This window comes from Trachypithecus francoisi, unplaced genomic scaffold, assembly GCF_009764315.1.
Source record: "Trachypithecus francoisi isolate TF-2019V2 unplaced genomic scaffold, Tfra_2.0 Lachesis_group10, whole genome shotgun sequence".
Lineage (NCBI taxonomy): Eukaryota > Metazoa > Chordata > Mammalia > Primates > Cercopithecidae > Trachypithecus > Trachypithecus francoisi.
Window position 1 is genome coordinate 110,095,683 of NW_022681455.1, and position 20,670 is coordinate 110,116,352.

General features: G+C 42.8%; 1 protein-coding gene across 1 annotated transcript in view; it reads left to right on the forward strand.

Annotated features, from left to right (window-relative positions):
- Nucleotides 1-1,116: 1,116 nt before the first annotated feature.
- LOC117087974 (cytochrome b5 type B) overlaps nucleotides 1,117-20,670 on the forward strand; it is a 43,558-nt gene continuing 24,004 nt past the window's right edge. Inside the window, exon 1 of the mRNA XM_033218829.1 lies at nucleotides 1,117-1,468. Coding sequence (XP_033074720.1) covers nucleotides 1,295-1,468 — 174 coding nt within the window. The 5' untranslated portion in view covers nucleotides 1,117-1,294. The remainder of the gene's footprint in view (nucleotides 1,469-20,670) is intronic.

The following is a 20,670-nucleotide window of genomic DNA, read 5'->3' on the forward strand; positions in this document are numbered from 1 at the left end:
GTAGACTGCGAGAGTGACAAGATAAAAATGACATTATAGGAAGAGCAATCTGTCAGTTATAATGGCAGTTAAAAAGTGGCTCACAACACTGCACCTTAACCAAACTTGGAATTCCAAAGTGCCAGGACCGCTATTGGAGAGCAGTTAAGTTCAATTCTATTTTAGATCACGTAGAGACTAAAATAGTGCAGATTGATCCTGATCATCACAGAATTCGTTTGAAAATCGGATTCTGAATGGTGGTAGAAACATGGGATACTTGGCACACTCTACCCCCAATTGCTGTCCCAAGGACTCGGGACAGCAATTGCCTTTCTAATTGGCTACCGTGTTTAGCGATTACTATGGGCCAAGCGCTTTACAGGCACTCTCATTAAAATAGGCAAACCGGGCCAGGCGCGGTGGCTCACGCCTGTAATCCCAGCCCTTTGGGAGGCCTAGGCGGGCGGATCACCTGAGGTCAGGAGTTCAAGACCAGCCTGCCCAACATGGTGAAACCCCGTCTCTAGTAAAAATACAAAAATTAGCCGGGCGTGGTGGCGCATGCCTGTAATTCCAGCTACTCGGGAGGCTGAGACAGGAGAGTCGCTTGAACCTGGGAGGCGGAGGTTGCAGTGAGCCAAGATCGCACCACTGCACTCCAGCCTGGGTGACAGAGCGAGACCCTGTCTCAAAAAAAAAAAAAAAGAAAAAGAAAAAAAAAGGCCAATCCATTTGTAAGAGAGAGCTTATCAAGCCCATTTTACTGATGGGGAAACTGAGGAGAGACGGGATTGGCCAGATCACGACCTGGAGGCAGCAAAGATGTAAAATCAGGGTTGGGATACAAGCTGTGCCGGTAGTGTAGGGGAAACGAGCTTCCTGAGACTCAGGAGAAAGCCACAGCGATGGGAAGGGAAGCGGAACACTGGAGACCCTAAAGGCCCACAGGCTGAACGAAGGGGAACCTCTCCTGAGGTGACAGCTGTCTGCACACCTCTTTTCGGCGCCAGTCCAAAAATCGCGGTATCTGATTGGCGAGGTTGGAGGGGCTGAACGACCTTAATTGGTTAGTTCGACCTCGAACCAGACTTTCGCCTGGAGGATCTGGCGAGGAGTGGGCGGGACTTCTAACTGAGTCACTCGTTTCATTGGTGAAAAGAAAACGAACCAGGCACTATTCGGAAGTGTGATTGGCTGTTGCTAGGAACCGTCTCAAGGGCTTATGGGCCCTGGTTACGGAAGCCGAGGAAGGCTGAGAGCGGGCTCTCCAGGAAAGTAGTCGCGGAATCTCAGTTAGCGGTGGAGAGGCGGTATGTCCGGTTCAATGGAGACTGCGGAAGCTAGCGGTAGCGATGGGAAAGGGCAGGAAGTCGAGACCTCAGTCACCTATTACCGATTGGAGGAGGTGGCAAAGCGCAACTCCTTGAAGGAACTGTGGCTTGTGATCCATGGGCGAGTCTACGATGTCACCCGCTTCCTCAACGAGGTGGGGCCTGGGAGGTGGGAGGCCTCTGGAGCTGCTGGGGCGAGGGGTGAAAAGGCTGTGTGGAGGGTATGTGGGAAGGAAGGGAGGCTTGGCTGGGGGCGATAAGGCGTACGAAAGGGATCACGACCCTCAGAGGGCAACTGGGGTGGGATTATGGGGAAGGCTTTAGTTTGCATGCATTTCCAGTCAGCTCCGAGTTCTGATGCCTTATGTAATATCATGTATTACTTATGTGTCGGGCACTTGCTGTGTGCTCAGCTAAACTCTAAGCCATCATTATCTTTATTTTACAGAAAGGGAAACTGAGGCTCACAGGTTGAGAACTCTCAAGGCCATGCAGTTAACGGCCTAGATCCGTTGAACCTAGGTCTGAAGTGCACCCACAGCTGTGCTTTTCCAGTGTGCCTTCTGAAGTAATACCGTTTTTGGTTTTTGTCTTCTAGAGTAGAAGCTGAGATTTCTCTCCGCACGCTCCCGCATCTTGATTATGCCTCCATTGTTTTTTTTCCCCCTAATCTGAGTTGACCTTGAGGCCAGAAATTCATAAATCAACTTTTTTTTTTTTGTCATTGACTCATGTTTTGTCATTTTTCTTAAATATTCAAGCCTGTTTTTAATCTTCAAGACTGTTGCATTAGATCTCATTTTAAAAATTATCTTTGAGACCATGGTGCAACTCATTTTTTTTTTTAATTAAGGAAACAGGATAGACTTTTACAAATTTAAACTAACTTTATTGAGGTGTAATGTACATATGTAAATTGTGCCTATCTAAAATGTACATTTTGCTGAGTTTTGAAAAATGTATTCATCCATGTTAAGACATAAACCATTTCCATCACTCTAAAAAGCTTCCTTTCCCTTTGCAGCCATTCTCTCCCAACCCCAGGCAACTAGTGATACGCAGCCACTAAAGATTGGTTTGAAGCTTTGATTGTGTGTGTGCCCGTGTGTGTGTGAGATCATTTTATTTTGAGCAATAGATTAATGACTTGTGAAAGTTCACTTCTATTTCTCTGAAGCAAATATACTAGTGAAATATTTTTTCGATTAATTTGGGGCCTAAAAGAGAAATCTCTGCATCCTGACTTTTAATTCTAAAAACTTTCAAAATGTAAAAGTTTCCCCCAAAGAACATTATTTTTAATCTTAATAGTGAACAATAACTTAACAAACTCAGAATTTAGTAACTTCTTGTATTTGTATGGTGTATGGCATTTTATCCTTTCAAAGTGCTTTCCGGCGGGGTGCTGTGGGTCTCGCCTGTAATCCCAGCACTTTGTGAGGTCGAGACGGGCGGATCACGAGATCAGGAGATCGAGACCATCCTGGCTAACACGGTGAAACCCCTTCTCTACTAAAAATACAAAATATTAGCCGGGAGTGATGGTGGGCGCCTGTAGTCCCAGCTACTTGGGAGGCTGAGGCAGGAGAATGGCGGGAACCCGGGAGGCGGAGCTTTCAGTGAGCTGAGATCTGAGATCACGCCACTGCACCCCACTGCACTCCAGCCTGAGACTCTGTAGTCCCAGCTACTCGCGAGGCTGAGGCAGGAGAATCACTTGAACCAGGGAGGCAGAGGTTGCAGTGAGCCAAGATCGCGCCATTGCACTCCAGTCGGGGCGACAGAGTGAGACTCCAAAAAAAAAAAGGGGGGGGGCTTTCCCATTATTTCATCTTCAGAACAACTAGTCGAGGGTGACTTGGATAGTGGTGATTTTTATTTTAACAGAGGTACGAGTAATAGGTTCAGAGAGACCCTGGTCATACAATCAGTTAGTAGCAGATTTGGCAGATCTCTTGATTTCTCTTGTCCGCATAGCATTACTTCAAAATTCTAGCCTTGGCTATGACTTCTGGTATTTGCTTCATAATAAGTTTCATGCTAAAGCATGGTTTATAATGGGTAGAAAATCAAGGTTTTTGGCTGGGCGTAGTGACTTATGCCTGTAATCCCAGCACTTTTGGAGGCAGAGGCGGGCAGATCACCTGAGGTCAGGAGTTCGAGACCAGTCTGGCCAACATGGTGAAACCTCATCTCTGCTAAAGATACAAAATAAAGCCAGGTGTGGTGGCACCTGTGATCCCAGCTACTTGCGAGGCTGAGGTAGGAGAATCGCTTGAACCTGGGAGGCGGAGGCTGCAGTAAGTTGAGATGGTGCTGCTGGACTCCAACCTGGGTGAGAGAGCGAGACTCTGTCTCAAAAAAAAAGAGAAAAAAAAAGAAAATCATGTTTTTCATTTGTGGTTTTATTTCTCCCCATTTTTTTTCTTGATTGATTCAGAATAGATGGTGAGCTTGGAGGGAACACTCAGCCCTTACAGACAGCATTAATTCAGTCTCAAGTAATAGTTGCTACCTGTTTCTTTTTTTTTTTTTTTCTCTGTGAAGATTCCAGAAGTAACTAACCTGTCTCAACCACATGCTGATATAGCCAGAGACATCACTAATGTGCCAAAGTTTCCCTTGGAGCTTGAGCTGCAGATCTTTACCTGCAGTTTTTTTTTGTTTGTTTTGTTTTTTGAGACAAGGTCTTACTTTCACCCAGGCTGGAGTGCGGCTCCCTGCAGCCTCAGTCTCCTGGGGTCAAGTGATCCTTCCATTTCAACCTCCCGAATAGTTAGGAAAAGGTGTGCACCACCGCACCTGGCTAATTTTTAAAATTTTTTGTAGAATTGGGGTCCCACTATGTTGCCCAGTGTGGTCTGGAACTCCTGGGCTCAAGGGATCCTCCTGCCTGGGCCTCCCAAAGTGCTGAGATTACAGGTGTGAGCCACTGCACTCAGCGTAATTAGCTATTTTTATTTAAACTATTCTGTTTTCTTGTTCATTTCAAGCCTACTCATTCATTCACTTGTTTATTAAGCCTTTACTATGTTCCAGACACTGTTCTAGGTGCTGGGGATTTAGCAGTGAATGAACAGCTATGCCCTCATGGAGATTACATGGCACAGGAGGCAGATAATAAGAATAAATAACTAAAATATATACTACGTTAGGTAGTGGTGAGCACTAAGAAGAAAAATAATACAGAGGGCTGGACACGGTGGCTCACACCTGTAATCCCAGTACTTTGGGGGGCTGAGGCGGGTGGATCATGAGGTCTGGATCCAGAGCATCCTGGCCAACATGGTGAAACCCCATCTCTACTAAAAATACAAAAATTAGCTGGGCGTGGTGGCATGTGCCTGTAGTCCTATCTACTCGGGAGGCTGAAGCAGGAGAATCACTTGAACCCAGAAGATGGAGGTTGCAGTGAGCCGAGATTGTGGCACTGCACTGTAGCCTGGTGATACAGCGAGACTCCATCACAAAAAAAAAAAAGAAAAGAAAAATAATACAGGGAGGAGGACTGTGGAATGTGTATGGTGTGAGGAGGAGGGTTTGAAATTTTAGCAGTGGTGGCGAGATAACTTTATGAAGATGACTAAGTAAAAGCCAGGAGCAAAGTGAGGGAGCTAGCTATGAGGATATCTGTACGAAGAGCATTCCTGGCAGAGGAAACAAGTTCAAAGGCCTTAAGATGGGAGGATGTCTGGTGTGTTTGAGGAACAGTGAGGGAGGCCACAATGGTTGGATAGTTGCAGATGAGATCAGAATGATCAGGGGAGGGCAGATCACATGCAACTTCCTTTTAGGAAGGACTTTCGCTTTTATTCTGAGATGGGAAATCACTGGAGCAGAAGAGTGACATGATGTGACTTAATGGCTTAATGGGATCATGCTGACTACGTTGTTGTGAAAGACTGAAGGAAGAGTGTGTCTGGAGTTGGTTCCTTCTGGTGGGTTCTTGGTCTCGCTGACTTTAAGAATGAAGCCACCGACCTTCACCGTGAGTTGTTACACCTCTTAAAGGTGGCACGGACCCAAAGAGTGAGCACCAGCAAGATTTATTGTGAAGAGTGAAAGAACAAAGCTTCCATAGTATGTAAGGGGACCTGAGCAGGTTGCTGCTGCTGGCTGGGGTGGCCAGCTTTTATTCCCTTATTTGTCCCCACCCACATCCTGCTGATTGGTCCATTTTGTAGACTGCTGATTGGTTCATTTTTTACACAGTGCTGATTGGTGCATTTACAATTCTTTAGCTAGACACAGTGTTGATTGGTGTGTTTTTACAGAGTGCTGATTGGTACATTTACAATGCTTTAGCTAGACACAGAGCTCTGATTGGTCCGTTTACACGTTTACAATCCTCTAGCTAGACACAGAAAAGTTCTCCAAGTCCCCACTCAACCCAGGAAGTCCAGCTGGCTTCACCTTCTCAAGAGGACAAGGGCAGAATTGAGGAGCCCAGTTAGGAGGCTGTTTTAGAATTAGGCAAGAGATAGTGGGTTGGACCAGAACAAGTGTCAGATTTTGGATGTGTTGTGATGGAAGAGCCAATAGGATTTAATGGTGCGCCAGATTTGGGGAATGAAAGAAAAAGGAGTCAACGATAACACCAAAGTTTTTGGCTTATGAGTCTTCAAGAATTGGGTTGCTATTAGATGAGAGAGGGAAGACTTACATTGGTGTTCATCCTTCTCTTTCCACTCTGATGTCACTTTGGGGCCCCTCCTTTAGCAAGGGGTTGCTAATCTAAGTGTCCTGTGTCTGTAGGTTACCATTTTTTTTGATTGATGACTGGTTAGAGTGTAATACTGGAGTTTGAATATGGTAGTTTAGAATTGGTAATATAATTGAATTATCTTTCCCTAGCAGATTAATTTTGCATTGTTTGAATCAGTGCATTCGGAAGTTGTTGAAATCATGAATGAAAGTAGTGCGTGTCATTATCTTTCCACTATTTAGTAGTTTAGAAAAATCACATAAAAATGATTATAATATCTTATGACATTGAATAGAAAATATCAAAGTGCATCTCTCTTATCAAGAGTAAAATTTTGTGAAACTTTGTTCAGTTATATATAATGTCTTTTTTTTTTTCTTTTTGGAGACAATCTGGCTCTGTTCAGGCTTGAGTGCAATGGTGCCATCTTGGCTTACTGCAACCTCTGCCTCCTAGGTTCAAGCAGTCCTCCCCCCTCAGCCTCCCGGGTAGCTGGGACTACAGGCATATATTACCACACCCAGCTAATTTTTTTTGTATTTTTTTGTAGAGATGGAGTTTCATCATGTTTCCCAGGCTGGTTTCAAACTCTGGGCTCAAGTGATCCACCCGCCTTGGCCTCCCAAAGTGTTGGGATTACAGGCATGAGCCACTGTGCCTGGCCTATAATGTCTCACGTATATGGTGTTTACTGGATTGCAGTGTAAAATTATTTTCTTACTGGGTATTACAAGTGAAAATTTGGAAGCCATTGACTTGTACATAGATAACCATTTGTCAAAAGAGTGACTTGAAGTAACATTGTGATTTTTTTTTTTTTTTTGAGACGGAGTCCTGCTCTGTCACCCAGGCTGGAGTGCAGTGGCCGGATCTCAGCTCACTGCAAGCTCCGCCTCCCGGGTTTACGCCATTCTCCTGTCTCAGCCTCCCGAGCAGCTGAAACCACAGGCGCCTGCCACCTCGCCCGGCTAGTTTTTTGTATTTTTTAGTAGAGACGGGGTTTCACCGTGTTAGCCAGGATGGTCTCGATCTCCTGACCTCGCGATCCACCCGTCTTGGCCTCCCAAAGTGCTGGGATTACAGGCTTGAGCCACTGCGCCCGGCCACATTGTGATATTTTTAAACTTTTTTTTCTTTTTTTGAGACGGAGTTTTGCTCTTGTCACCCAGGATGCTGTGCAATGGCATGATCTCGGCTTACTGCAACCTCCGCCTCCCAGATTCAGGCAATTCTCATGCTTCAGCCTCCTGAATAGCTGAGATTACAGGTGCATGCCACCACGCCTGGCTAATTTTTCTGTTTTTAGTAGAGATGGTGTTTCGCCATGTTGGCCAGGCGGGTCTTGAACTCCTGACCTCTGGTGATCCACCTACCTTGGCCTCCCAAAGCGCTGGGATTACAGGCATGAGCCACCACGCCCAGCCCTATTTTAAAACTTTATATGCGTATTTATTTATTTATTTTAAGATGGAGTCTTGCTTTGTCACCCAGGCTGGAGTGCAGTAGCATTATCTTGGCTCACTGCAACCTCTGCCTCCTGGGTTCAAGCGATTCTCCTGCCTCAGCCTCTGGAGTAGCTGGCACTACAGGTGCCTCCCACCACATCTGGCTAATTTTTATGAGATAGGGTTTCACCATGTTGGGTAGGCTGGTCTCAAACACCTGACCTCAAGTGATCTGCCCACCTCGGCCTCCCAAAGTGCTGGGATTACAGGTGTGAGCCACAGCACTGGCCTATATATGTTTTTAGAAACTGTCACCATAAATGAGAATATTACTTTAGGACCCATCTTGTAAATGAGATAACATTTTATTAACCCAACAAATATTTGTTAAGTTCTGTGTAGTAGTAGGCCTTGGTGGTGTATAAAAATAAACATGGAACCCCAGCGTGGGTGACAGAGTGAGATTCTGTCTTAAAAACAAAACAAAGCTGGGTGCAGTGGCTGACACCTGTAATCCCAGCATTTGGTAAGCCAAGGTGGACAGATGACTTGAGCTCAGGAGTTTGAGACCAGCCTAGGCAACATGGTGAAACCCCATCTCTACAAAAAATACGAAAATTAGACGAGCATGGTGGCATGAGCCTGTAGTCCCAGCCACTCAGGAGGCTGCGGTGGGAGAATGGCTTGAGGCCAGGACATCGAGGCTGCAGTGAGCCGAGATAGCACCACTGCACTCCAGCCTAGGTGACAGCAAGACCCTGTCTCAAAACAAACAAACAAAACAAAAAAATCCCATGATACTGCCTTCTTGAAGCTACCATTCTAGAGGAGTCAAAACAAAAACAGACAGATGAAATAATTTTAAATCGTGGCACTTTTATGAAGAAAACAAACGAGAAAGAAAAATCAGGAAAGATTTAATTTAATAAGAGTGATCTGGGAAAGCCTCTGTGAGAAGATAATTTTTAATTGAGCTGGTGGTCATGAACCTGATTTGGAAAGAATACAGAAAAGAGCATTCCAGCAGCATTTGAAGTCAAGCAAGAGTTTGGCACATCAGTGGGACTGAAAGAAGCTGTGTCTGTAGTGAATGAAGGACAAGAATGGCCAGAGAGCTAGGCGGGAGCCAGGACATGCAAGGTCAGGTAGGTAGTTTAGATTAGATCCAAAAGATAATAGAAAACCACTGACATGTTTTAAGATGAGGGATGGCATTGAAGCAATTTACAGACTGTCCCTGACTACTATGGCTTGACTTAAAATTTTTTGACTTTACCATGGTGTGAAAGTGACATGTTAGTACCCATACAACCATTCTGTTTTTCACTTTCAGTATGGTATTCAATAAATTACATGAAATATTCAACACTTTATTATAAGTTAGGCTTCATGTTAGATGATTTTGCCCAACTGTAGGCGAACGTAAGTGTTCTGAACACATTAAAGTTAGGCTAGGCTAAACTATTTCAATCCCAATAATTTGAATACTACATCTTCTGTACATATACTTATATGTACAAACATGTATATACTTATATATACAAATATGTACAAATATATACAGAAATAGAGTCATAGTATTCTATTAGTTGAGTTGCCCTAGTAGTTGTCATAGTATTTATTGGGTGCTTATTATTCTAAGTGCTTTACATGTAATTTCTCTTTTAGCTTCCCAAAAACCCGTTTTAGAGATGAGAAAACAGGAGCAGAGGAGGAGCTTTCACAGTCATAAAGTTAGGTGACACAGGTGAGGTTTGAACTCGAGCACTGTGACCCTATAACCTGTACTCTACTCTTTTTTTTTTTTTTTGAGACAGTCTTGCTCCATCACCCAGGCTGGAGTGCAATGGTGTGATCTTGGCTCACTGCAACCTCCACCTCTCGGGTTCAAGCAATTCTCCCTGCCTCAGCCTCCCGAGTAGCCGGGATTACAGGCACCTGCCACCATGCCCGGCTAATTTTTGTATTTTTTTCTTTTTTTATTATACTTTTAAGTTCTAGAGTACATGTGCACAACGTGCAGGTTTGTTACATATGTATACATGTGCCATGTTGGTGTGCTGCAACTCTTAACTCCTCATTTACATTAGGTATATCTCCTAATGCTATCCCTGCCCCCTCTCCCCACTCCATGACAGGCCCCGGTGTGTGATGTTCCCCTTGGGTTTTGCCACGTTGGCCAGGCTGGTCTTGAACTCCTGACCTCAGTTGATCTGCCCGCCTCAGCCTCCCAAAGTCCTGGGATTACAGGCCTGAGCCACCACGCCTGGCCTATGGCCTGTACTCTTAACCATACCCTAGGATCTGCCTCAATGTTTTTCATGGCTGCAGAGTATGGAATTAGGTCTGTTTTATAGCTTTGTTCACATTTTAGATATAATTTGGAATGACTGGGAATGTGGTATAGGGAGTTAGAACAGTTACCCCTTTCCTGGAACCTAGGTAATTTTTTCATTTCTTAAGTAGGTCAAACAGGTATATAGTGAAAAGCCACCTTCCCCTCTGCCCAGGTTCACTGCCTTCTAAAGTTAACTACCGCTGTTTGTGTACCGTTGTTTGTGTAGTTTCTTTTTGCATATACAAGCCAAGGTGAATATAGTTACTCTTTTTTTACACAAAAGATAACATACTATGCACAATGATCTGTGTCTTGCCTTTTTCACTTAACTATATATCTTTCCATAGCAATAACTGGCATCCCTCCTCCTGCTTCACCACAGCTGCATAGGATTTATTGTATGGATCATAATTTATTTAAGCAGTATCCTGTTGATAAACATTTGGGTTTATCAATATTTTGCTGTCACTTTTTCTCTAAATCATCTTAATTGAAATCAAATGTAGGGACAATAAAATATACAGATTTTGACTGTAGAGTTCAGTGATTTTTGACAAATGTCTCATCTGTATAATCACCATCCCAATCAATATACAGTCATGGGTCACTTCACAATGAGGGTACATTCTGAGAATTGCATCATTAGGTGATTTTATCCCTTTATGAACATCATAGAGTATATTTACACAAACCTAGGTGGTGTAGCGTACTACACACCTAAGCTGTATGGTATAGTCTCATGTTGCTAGGCTGCAAACATGTACAAACCTGTAGGCAGTTGTGACACAGTAACAAGTATTTGTGCATCTAAACATAGAAAATGTGCCATAAAAATATGGTATTATAATCTTATGGGACCACCATCATATATATGGTCCATTGTTGACCATATTGTGTGGCACATGACTGTATAGAACATTTCTACCAGTGTTGTCCCCAAACACACTGATTTTATTTCTAACACTGTAGTAAGTACTCTTCTGTCTAGCTTCTTTTGCTCAGTATATCTGTGAGATTCATCTATTTTTTCTGTATTATCAGTGATTTGTAACTTCTGATTTCATTGTGTGAACATGCCAAAATTTGTTTATCCATTCACCTGTTGATTGACATTTCGTTGTCTCCAGTTTGGGGCTATTATGAATAAAACTGCTAGGAACTGTCATGTACAAATCTTTGTGTGGCCGTATGATTTTATTCCTCCTGGGCAAATACCTAGTAGTAGAATTGCTAGGAGTGAGATTACTAGATTATGTGTCTGTTTAACTTTTTAAGCAACTGCCAGAGCATTTCCCAAAGTGTTTATATCATTTTATACTCCCACCACAATGTAGGTTTTCCAGTTTCTTCACATCTTCATTGACACATTGTATTTGTCAGTTCTTTTACTTTTAGCCATTCTAATGGGTGTGTGGTGGGCCAGGCACTGTGGCTCATGCCTGTAATCCCAGCCCTTTGGGAGGCCGAGGTAGACAGATCACGAGGTCAGGAGATTGAGACCAGCCTGGCTAACGTAGTGAAACCCCATCTCTTCTAAAAATACAAAGTTAGCCACGTGTGGTGGCGCATGCCTGTAGTCCCAGCTACTTGGGAGGCTGAGGCAGGAGAATCGCTTGAACCTGGGAGGTGGAGGTTGCAGTGAGCCGAGATCGTGCCACTGCACTCCAGCTTGGGCGACAGAGCAAGACTTCGTCTCAAAAAAAAAAAAAAAGCCATTGTAATGGGTGTGTAATGGTATATAATTGTGGTTTTAACTTGCATTTTCCTGATGACTAATGATGTTGTATCTTTCCATGGGCTTATTGGCCATTTATATATGCCTTTTTATGAAATATCTGTTTGGTCTTGCCCTTTTTAAAATTGGGTTGTTTGTTGTTTTTGACTTGAAAGCATTTTTTTTAGTGGCTAGGTGTTAGCTTTGGGGTCCAAGTGTCTGGTTGAGCTTTCTACTTTACCACTTAATAGTTGTGGAACTTTGTAAAGGGCTCTCTAAAGGCCCTTTTCCCTCTGTAAAGTGGAGATAATAGCACATACTTCACAGGGTAGTTGTGGTTGTAACAAGTAATTTAAATAATGCATATATAGATTTACTATGGCATATTACCTGGCTTAAAGAGCTCAGTAAGTGTTAGTGATTATTTTGTTTTTAATACAAAATTGCATTTAATACAAAATTGCATTGTTTCCTGCAGCATCTTTTGAGTACCAAGTGGCAAGTGCTTTGAAGGATTGAAAGATAAATTAGATGACTTGGATTTGCAGGGAAGATCTGTGCCCAAGCAATTGTTGTGTGAGGTATAGAGTGGCCTTGCCTTAAGACTGCTGAGAATGCAGGCTCTATTTGGTACAATCCTAGGGTATTTCTTGAAAGCTTTGGAGTTTGACTAATAATTCCTACTGGATTTCTCCAAGGCTGGTCAAAAGAAAGTTGATTGTTGCCTGGCCAGTGGAATTAACATTATAATTAAATTAATTAATTCATTTATTTTTGAGATGGAGTCTCACTGTGTCTCCCAGGCTGGAGTGCACTGGCACGGTCTCTTTACAACCTCTGCCTCCCGGGTTCAAGCAATTCTCCTTCCTCGGCCTTCCAAGTAGCTGGGATTGCAGGTACCCGCCACCACGCCTGGCTAATTTTTTGTGTTTTTAACAGAGACAGGGTTTCACCATGTTGGTCAGGCTGGTCTCAAACTCCTGACCTCAGGTGATCTTCCCAGCTCAGCCTCTCAATGCTGAGATTACAAGAGTGAGCCACTGTGCCCGGCCTCATATTATAATTTTATAGAAAGAATACTCTCTGCCGAGAGTGGTTCCAAGTGGTTAGTTCTGGGAAGGTGAGAAATAAGATGAGGCAGAATTTATTTATTTTTATTTACTTATTTATTTATTTATTTTTTGAGACGGAGTCTTGCTCTGTCGCCCAGGCTAGAGTGCAGTGGCGCGATCTCGGCTCACTGCAAGCTCCGCCTCCCGGGTGCACGGCCATTCTCCTGCCTCAGCCTCCCGAGTAGCTGGGACTACAGGCGCCCGCCACCACGCCCGGCTAGTTTTTTGTATTTTTAGTAGAGACAGGGTTTCACCGTGTTAGCCAGGATGGTCTCGATCTCCTGACCTCGTGATCTTCCCGCCTTGGCCTCCCATAGTGCTGGGAGTATAGGCATGAGCCACCACGCTTGGCCGAGGAGGCAGAATTTAACCTCTACCACTGCCCAGGTGAGGTGACCTGATCAAGGAATCCACTTTCATTTATGTATTCATTTTGCCCAGGGGCATGGCATGCACTTTAACAGTGTTAAAGTACAAAGCAAATCCTAGAACACAAAAGTGTGTGTTCGCATTTGTGAGCTGTGTGTGTGCTCACTCCCTAGCTCCCATTATGTTCCAGGCACCAGACTGTGTTCTAAAACAGCCATGAATGGGACAGATGTGGTCTCTGTTCCCAATGGAGTTTATCTAGTCTGATGGAGAAGAAAGATATTAAATAAATAATTACAATTGTGATACATAAATACCATGAAGGAACCTATGGCGTTGTGAGAATCAGTGCAGTGGGACCCCATCTTGTGGGGATAAGGATGTCAAGTTATGTTTGGATCTGCAGACCTGCACTTCAGACCCTGCCAAGGTTACACCATTCCTGGCAGCCAGCTGGTTTGCCTCTCTTAGGTGACAGCCTTTTCTTATCAGGCTCATTCTAACCCAAATGCAAATACCTATAGACCTGCACCATTTCCTCCTGTTCACCCCCCAGGTCTGTTTTCTCTGCCCTGCAGACTGTTTTTTAGGAAGTAGTTTTTGTCCTCTCCAAAATTTTAACCTCCATGTTTTATTTTGATGAGGTAACGTGTTTAGCTAGAGGAACCCCCTTTTCATCACCAGGCCTAATTTTGCACTTCCTCAATCTTAATGTTTCTAGATTTAATTTTCCAAGTCAGGTGGTCTCTAGTATATCTCCATTGTTATATTTTTATTACATCACTATGGAATTTCCACCCACAGAGAATTTGTGTAATTTTTTTTCCAACAAGATTTTTATTCTGTAGCTGCCATTCTTCACATTCTCCTCTTTTCTGCCCGGCAGTCCCCTATTTCCATAGAATTAGTAATCTGGAAGTATTATTTTCCGTAAGGAATTTGTCCTCTTTCTCTGTTGAAACAGATTTTCTGTCTGCGTTCCAATAGTACTTAGTAAAGTAAATGAACTTAAGGAAAAGTCAATAGATTTCCCCTATTCCTATCACATATTCTTTGGACAGTTGAACTGGATAAAATTTTTCACAAGAGGACATTGCAAAATTTCCTTTGTAGCTGTAAAGTATTTCACTTGATTATTATTGCTTGACTTAGATAGAAATGAATAGATCACAATCATTGTTTTGTCTCTTTTGGCGGTTTATAATCTTGGCAGCAGTATAGTTTATTTGAAACATTTCATTTCTAGTATTGTGTAACTGCGTACATAATATTAAGTAGACACAGAGTCCATTAGTGTTAAAGTACAAGGCTATTCAGGTTGGAAGAATGTTTTTTGCAAGTTCACACGAGATTTAAATACAAAGCAAATCCTAGAAGAAAATGGGAAATACCTACTGTCTTACTAGGTTTACTTAATAAAAAGTAGGGAGGAATTTTTGAGTGTCTAGTGGATTTGAATAGTATAGACAGTTCATCTAGACTACTGAGCATAACCTCCCATATACTTCTGTCTTGTTTTGTTACGATTCAGACAAAAGCACATTTTTAGTTTATATTAATTATAGATATATAAACCTAACTTTACTCTTTCTTTTGTTGTGGTGAAATATAGATAACAAAATTTGCCATTTTAACCATTTTTAATTGTATAATTCAGTGGCGTTAATTATGTTTACACTGTTTTGCAGTCATCACCACCATCTATTTCCAAAATTTTTTCATTACCATCCCAAACAGAAACTCTAACCATTAAGCCATAACTCCGTATGCCTCTCCCCAAACTCAAGCTAATGCCTAATCTACTTTCTGTCTCTATTGAATTTGCCTTTTCTAGGTACCCCATATAAATGGAATCATATAATATTTGTCATTTTGTATTTGGCTTCTTTCACTTAGCATAATGTGTTTTGTTTTATTTTTATTTGTAAAATATATATAACATAAAATTTACCATTTTATTGTTAAGTGTACAGTTCAGTGGCATTAAGTACATTCACATTGCTGTGCAATCATCACTACCACCTATCTCCAGAATTTTTCATTACTCCAAACTGAAACTCTGTACCTATAAGTCCCTCTTTCCCCCTCTTCCCAGCCTTTGGTAATCACAATTCTAGTTTTTGTTTCTATCAATTTGACTACTCTAGGATATAAATGGAATCAACACTATTTGTCCTGTTGTATCTGGCTTATTTTACTTAGCATAATGTCTTCAGGGTTCATTCATGTTGTAGTATGTATCAGAATTTCATTTTTTTTTTTTTTTTTTTTTTTTTTTTTTGAGATGGAGTCTCCCTCTGTCACTCAGGCTGGAGTGCAGTGGCCGGATCTCGGCTCACTGCAAGCTCCGCCTCCCGGGTTCACGCCATTCTCCTGCCTCAGCCTCCCGAGTAACTGGGACTACAGGCGCCCGCCATCTCGCCCGGCTAATTTTTCGTATTTTTTAGTAGAAACGGGGTTTCACCGTGTTAGCCGGGATGGTCTCGACCTCCTGACCTCGTGATCCGCCTGTCTCGGCCTCCCAAAGTGCTGGGATTACAGGCTTGAGCCACCGCACCCGGCCCATTTCATTCATTTTTTTTTTTTTTTTTTTTTTGAGGCGGAGTCTCGCTCTGTCACCCAGGCTGGAGTGCTGTGGCCGGATCTCAGCTCACTGCAAGCTCCGCCTCCCGGGTTCACGCCATTCTCCTGCCTCAGCCTCCCGGGTAGCTGGGACTACAGGCGCCGCCACGTCGCCCGGCAATTTTTTTTTATAGTTTTTAGTAGAGACAGGGTTTCACCGTGTTAGCCAGGATGGTCTCGATCTCCTGAACTCGTGATCCGCCCGTCTCGGCCTCCCAAAGTGCTGGGATTACAGGCTTGAGCCATTTCATTCATTTTTAAGGCTGAATAATACTTTATGTATATACCACATTTTGTGTATCTATTCATCTGTTTATAGGCATGGGTTGTCCACCATTTGGCTTTTGTGAACAATGCTGCAGTGAACATTGGTGTACAAGTATCTGTGTGAATCTGTTTTTAATTCATTTGGACATATCTAAGAGTGGAATTGTTGGATCATATGGAAATTCTATGTTTGGCTTTTTGAGGAACCTCCAAACTATTTCCCACAGTAGCTGCACTATTTTATATTCCCACCAGCAATATACAAAGAACCCATTTTTTGATTTTTTTTTTTTTAATTGTAGTCATCCTAGCAGGTGTAAAGTGGTGTCTCGTTATGGTTTGATTTTCATTTCTTTTTTTTGGTTTGGGGAATCCCTTTCTGACAGAATTCATTTCCTTAATGATTGCTGATATTACACATCTTTTCATCTTATTGGTCATTTGTATATTTTCTTTGGAAGAATGTCTACTAGAATTCTTTGCCTTTTTAAAAATTTGGATGTGAGAAGAAGTAGAGAGAGCGAGAGAGCTCTTTCTCTGCCCTTTTTTTCTTTTTGATACGGAGTCTCGCTCTGTCGCCCAGGCTGGAGTGCAGTGGCACGATCTCGGCTCACTACAAGCTCCGCCTCCCGCGTTCACGCCATTCTGCTGCCTCAGCCTCCCGAGTAGCTGGGACTTTTAAATTGGAGTGTCTTTGTTGTTAGGTTACAGTTCTTTATATATTCTGGATATTAATTCTTGATCAGATATATGATTCGTAAATATTTTCTCACATTCTGTAGATTGTCTTTTTACTCTTGATGTCCTTTGATGCTCAAAAGTTTTTATTTTGATGGAGTCCAATTTATCTGTTTTTTGTTGTTGTTGCCTATGCTTTTGGTATCATATCTAAGAATCCATTGCCAATCTCAAGGTCATGAACATTTACCCTTATGTTTTCTCTGAGAGTTTTATGATTTTAGCTTTTATATTTAGGTTGTTGATCCATTTTGAGTTAATTTTTGTAATGTGGTGGGGGGTAGGGGTTCAACTTCTTTCCTTTGCATGTGGAAATCCAGTTTCCCAGCATCATTTGTTGAAAAGACTGTTCTTTCCTCCACTGAATGGACTTGGCATCCTTGTGAAAAATCAACTGAGAGCTCGATCTCGGCTCACTGCAACCTCCACCTCCTGGGTTCAAGCGATTCTTCTGCCTCAGCCTCCTGAAGAGCTGGGACTACAGGTGCCCGCCACTACACCTAGCTAATTTTGATATTTTTGGTAGAGATGGGGTTTGGTAGAGATGGGGTCACTGTGTTGGCCAGGATGGTCTGGAACTCCTGACCTCATGATCCGCTTGCCTTGGCTTCCCAAAGTGCTGGGATTACAGTCGTGAGCCACTGCGCCCAGCCTATTTCTTTTTTTAATTGTATTTTACTTAAAAGTTTATATTATGGTAAAAACAGCATGACATCTACCATCTTTTTGTTTTGTTTTGTTTTTGAGATGGAGTCTCGCTCTGTTGCCCTGGCTGGAGTGCTGTGGCCGGATTTCAGCTCACTGCAAGCTCTGCCTCCTGGGTTTATGCCATTCTCCTGCCTCAGCCTCTCGAGTAGCTGGGACTACAGGCGCCTGCCACCTCGCCCAGCTAGTTTTTTGTATTTTTTAGTAGAGACGGGGTTTCACGATGTTAGCCAGGATGGTCTCGATCTCCTGACCTCGTGATCTGCCCGTCTCGGCCTCCCAAAGTGCTGGGATTACAGGCTTGAGCCACCGCGCCCGGCCTTGTTTTTGTTTTTTTGAGACAGTCTCTGTCACCCAGGCTGGAGTGCAGTGGCGTGATCTCTGCTCACTGTAACCTCCGCCTCCTGGGTTCAAGTGATTTTCCTGCCTCAGCCTCTTGAGTAGCTGGAATTATAGGTGCGGGCCATTACACCAAGCTGATTTTTGTATTTTCAGTAGAGATGAGGTTTCGCCATGTTGGCCAGGCTGGTCTCAAACTCCCAACCTCAGGTGATCTACCTGCCTCAGCCTCCCCAAGTGCTGGGATTACAGGTGTGAGCCGAAATCTACCATCTTAAACATTTGTTTGTTTTAAAGACAGGGTCTTGGTCTGTCACTCAGGCTCGTGTGCAGTGGTGTGATCATAGCTCATTGCAGCCCTGAACTCCTGGACTCAAGCAGTCTTTCTGCCTCAGCCTGCCAAGTAGCTGGGACTACAGGTGTGCACCACCGCACCTGGCCAATTTTTTTTCTTTATTTTTAATATAGATGTGGGTCTTGCTGTGTTGCCCAGGCTGGTCTTCAACCCCTGGCCTCTACTGATCCTCCTGCCTCAGCCTCCCAAAGTCCTGGGATTATAGGCCTGAGCCACTGCACCTGGCCTATCTTAAACATTTTTAAGTGTACAATTCAATTGTTTTAAATTTTGAATATTGAATATTGTTGTGAATCAGGGTTCTTCAGAACTTTTACATCTTGCAAAAATGAGACTATACTCATTAAACAAATTCCCTTTTTTTCCTTTCCCCAGCGCCTGGCAGTCACATTCTACTTTGTGTTTCTATGAATTTGACTACTTTACATACTGCCTATATTTTTGAGATTTAGCCATAAGATGTCACTGTAGTAAGTGAGCACACTTGTATAACCACCATCTGGTTCTTCCTCATCCCCAGAGGTACCCACTGTATTACCATAACAGCATAGATTCATTTTGCCTGTGTTTGAACTTTTTATAAATGGAAATTTCACAGTGTATATTCTTTTGTGTCTAGTTTCTTCAGTTCAACATATTGCATTCTCATGTGTTGTGTATGTGGCAGTGGTTCATTCTTCTTCATTGCAGATTAGGATTCCATTGTATGATTATATCTCAATTTATATATAGTCTGCTATAGACGTTTGGGCTGTTTCCAGTTTGGGACTGTAATGAATAATGCAGCTATGGCCTGTGTGTTGTGTGTGTGTGTGTGTGGTGTGTGTGTGTGTGTGTAAATACATATGTCTGTTACACATTTCAGTATATATTTAGGGGATCTCATTTGATTTTTTATTTATTTTTTTAAAAGAGATAGCGTCTCACTTGTCCAGGATGGTCATGAACTCCCAGGCTCAAGCGATCCTCCCACTTTGATCTCCCAAAGTGCTGGGATTACAGGCATGAGCCGCCGTGCCTGGCCTTCATTTGATTTCTTTTTTAATGGAAATTTTTATTGAGATAATTGTAAATTCATATGTAGTTGTAAGAAATGATAGAGATCCTTTGTACTCTTCTCCCATTTGTAACATTTTGCAAGACTTTAGTACTATATCACAACCAGGATATTGACATTAATACAGTCCACAGATACTCTGATTTCCCAGTTTTACTTCTCTTTTTTTTTTTTTTGAGATGGAGTCTTGTTCTGTTATCCAGGCTGGGGTACAGTGGCACTATCTCGGCTCACTGCAACCTCCACCTCCTGGGTTCAAGTGATTCTCCTGCCTCAGCCTCCTGAGTAGCTGGGACTACAGGCACATGCCACTATGTACAGCTAATTTTGTGTGTTTTTAGTAGAGATAGGGTTTCACCATGTTGGCCAGGATGGTCTTGATCTCCTGACCTTGTGATCCGCCCGCCTCGGCCTCCCAAAGTGCTGGGATTACAGGCATGAGCCACCACGACCAGCCTTACTTCTCTTTGATTTGTTTCTTAAAGAGAAAGCGAGGTGGTTTAATTTGTAGTCAAGAGTCACTTCTTTCTTGATTACAGTGCTCATTATACAAATTTCATCTACCTGTTGATACAGAAATGGTACCCTGCCACTTCCCTGGACATTTATTCCAGACAGAAAAATTCCTGTGCAACCCCCACCTACATGTCTGCCAGCAGTTGATCTCTCTGCCTTCTTAAAAAGTTACGTAAACTCTTATCTAGAATATTTGGGGTTTTTAGTTCAACTGACTGGACATATACTGTATAGAAACTCATTTTTTTCAGTGAGTTTGATAATATTCTCAACTCTAGATCAAGAACTTCCCATTACTTAACCTGTCTTTGATGGTCCTGAAAGTTCTAGGAAATAGATCTAGCAGTATGTCAGGGTCACTAATTTTCCCTGGATAGTATTAATATATAGAGAAGGTTTGCTGCGTCTCCTGGCTCTGGATAATCTGTCTGAAAAGAGTTTGTGTGAATGAAGTTTTCACATATTTGCTCTTCATGTCATCCTGTAGGCTCAAAATGAACAATACAGGGAGATTCATTTTGCTTATCTATAGTTTCGAAATTTTTGATAATGAAAATTATTACTTTTGTAAAGAAAGTTATAAAAATACTAACACAATTAAATATAAAAATGCAGGGTGTTGGCCGGGCGCGGTGGCTCAAGCCTGTAATCCCAGCACTTTGGGAGGCCGAGACGGGTGGATCACGAGGTCAGGAGATTGAGACCACTCTGGCAAACACGGTGAAACCCCGTCTCTACTAAAAAATACAAAAAAAAAAAAAAAACTAGCCGGGCGAGGTGGCGGGCGCCTATGATCCCAGCTACTCGGGAGGCTGAGGCAGGAGAATGACGTGAACCTGGGAGGCGGAGCTTGCAGTGACCTGAGATCCGGCCACTGCACTCCGGACTGGGCGACAGAGCCAGACTCCGTCTCAAAAAAAAAAAAAATGCAGGGTGCTTGGATCCCAAGAGAATAGGAGCTTACTGTGATTAAAAGTCAGACTGTATATAATAATTAGTTATAATTAATAATGCCTTTTCTTTCTTTTTTTTTTTTTTTTTTTTTTTTGAGACGGAGTCTCGCTCTGTCACCCAG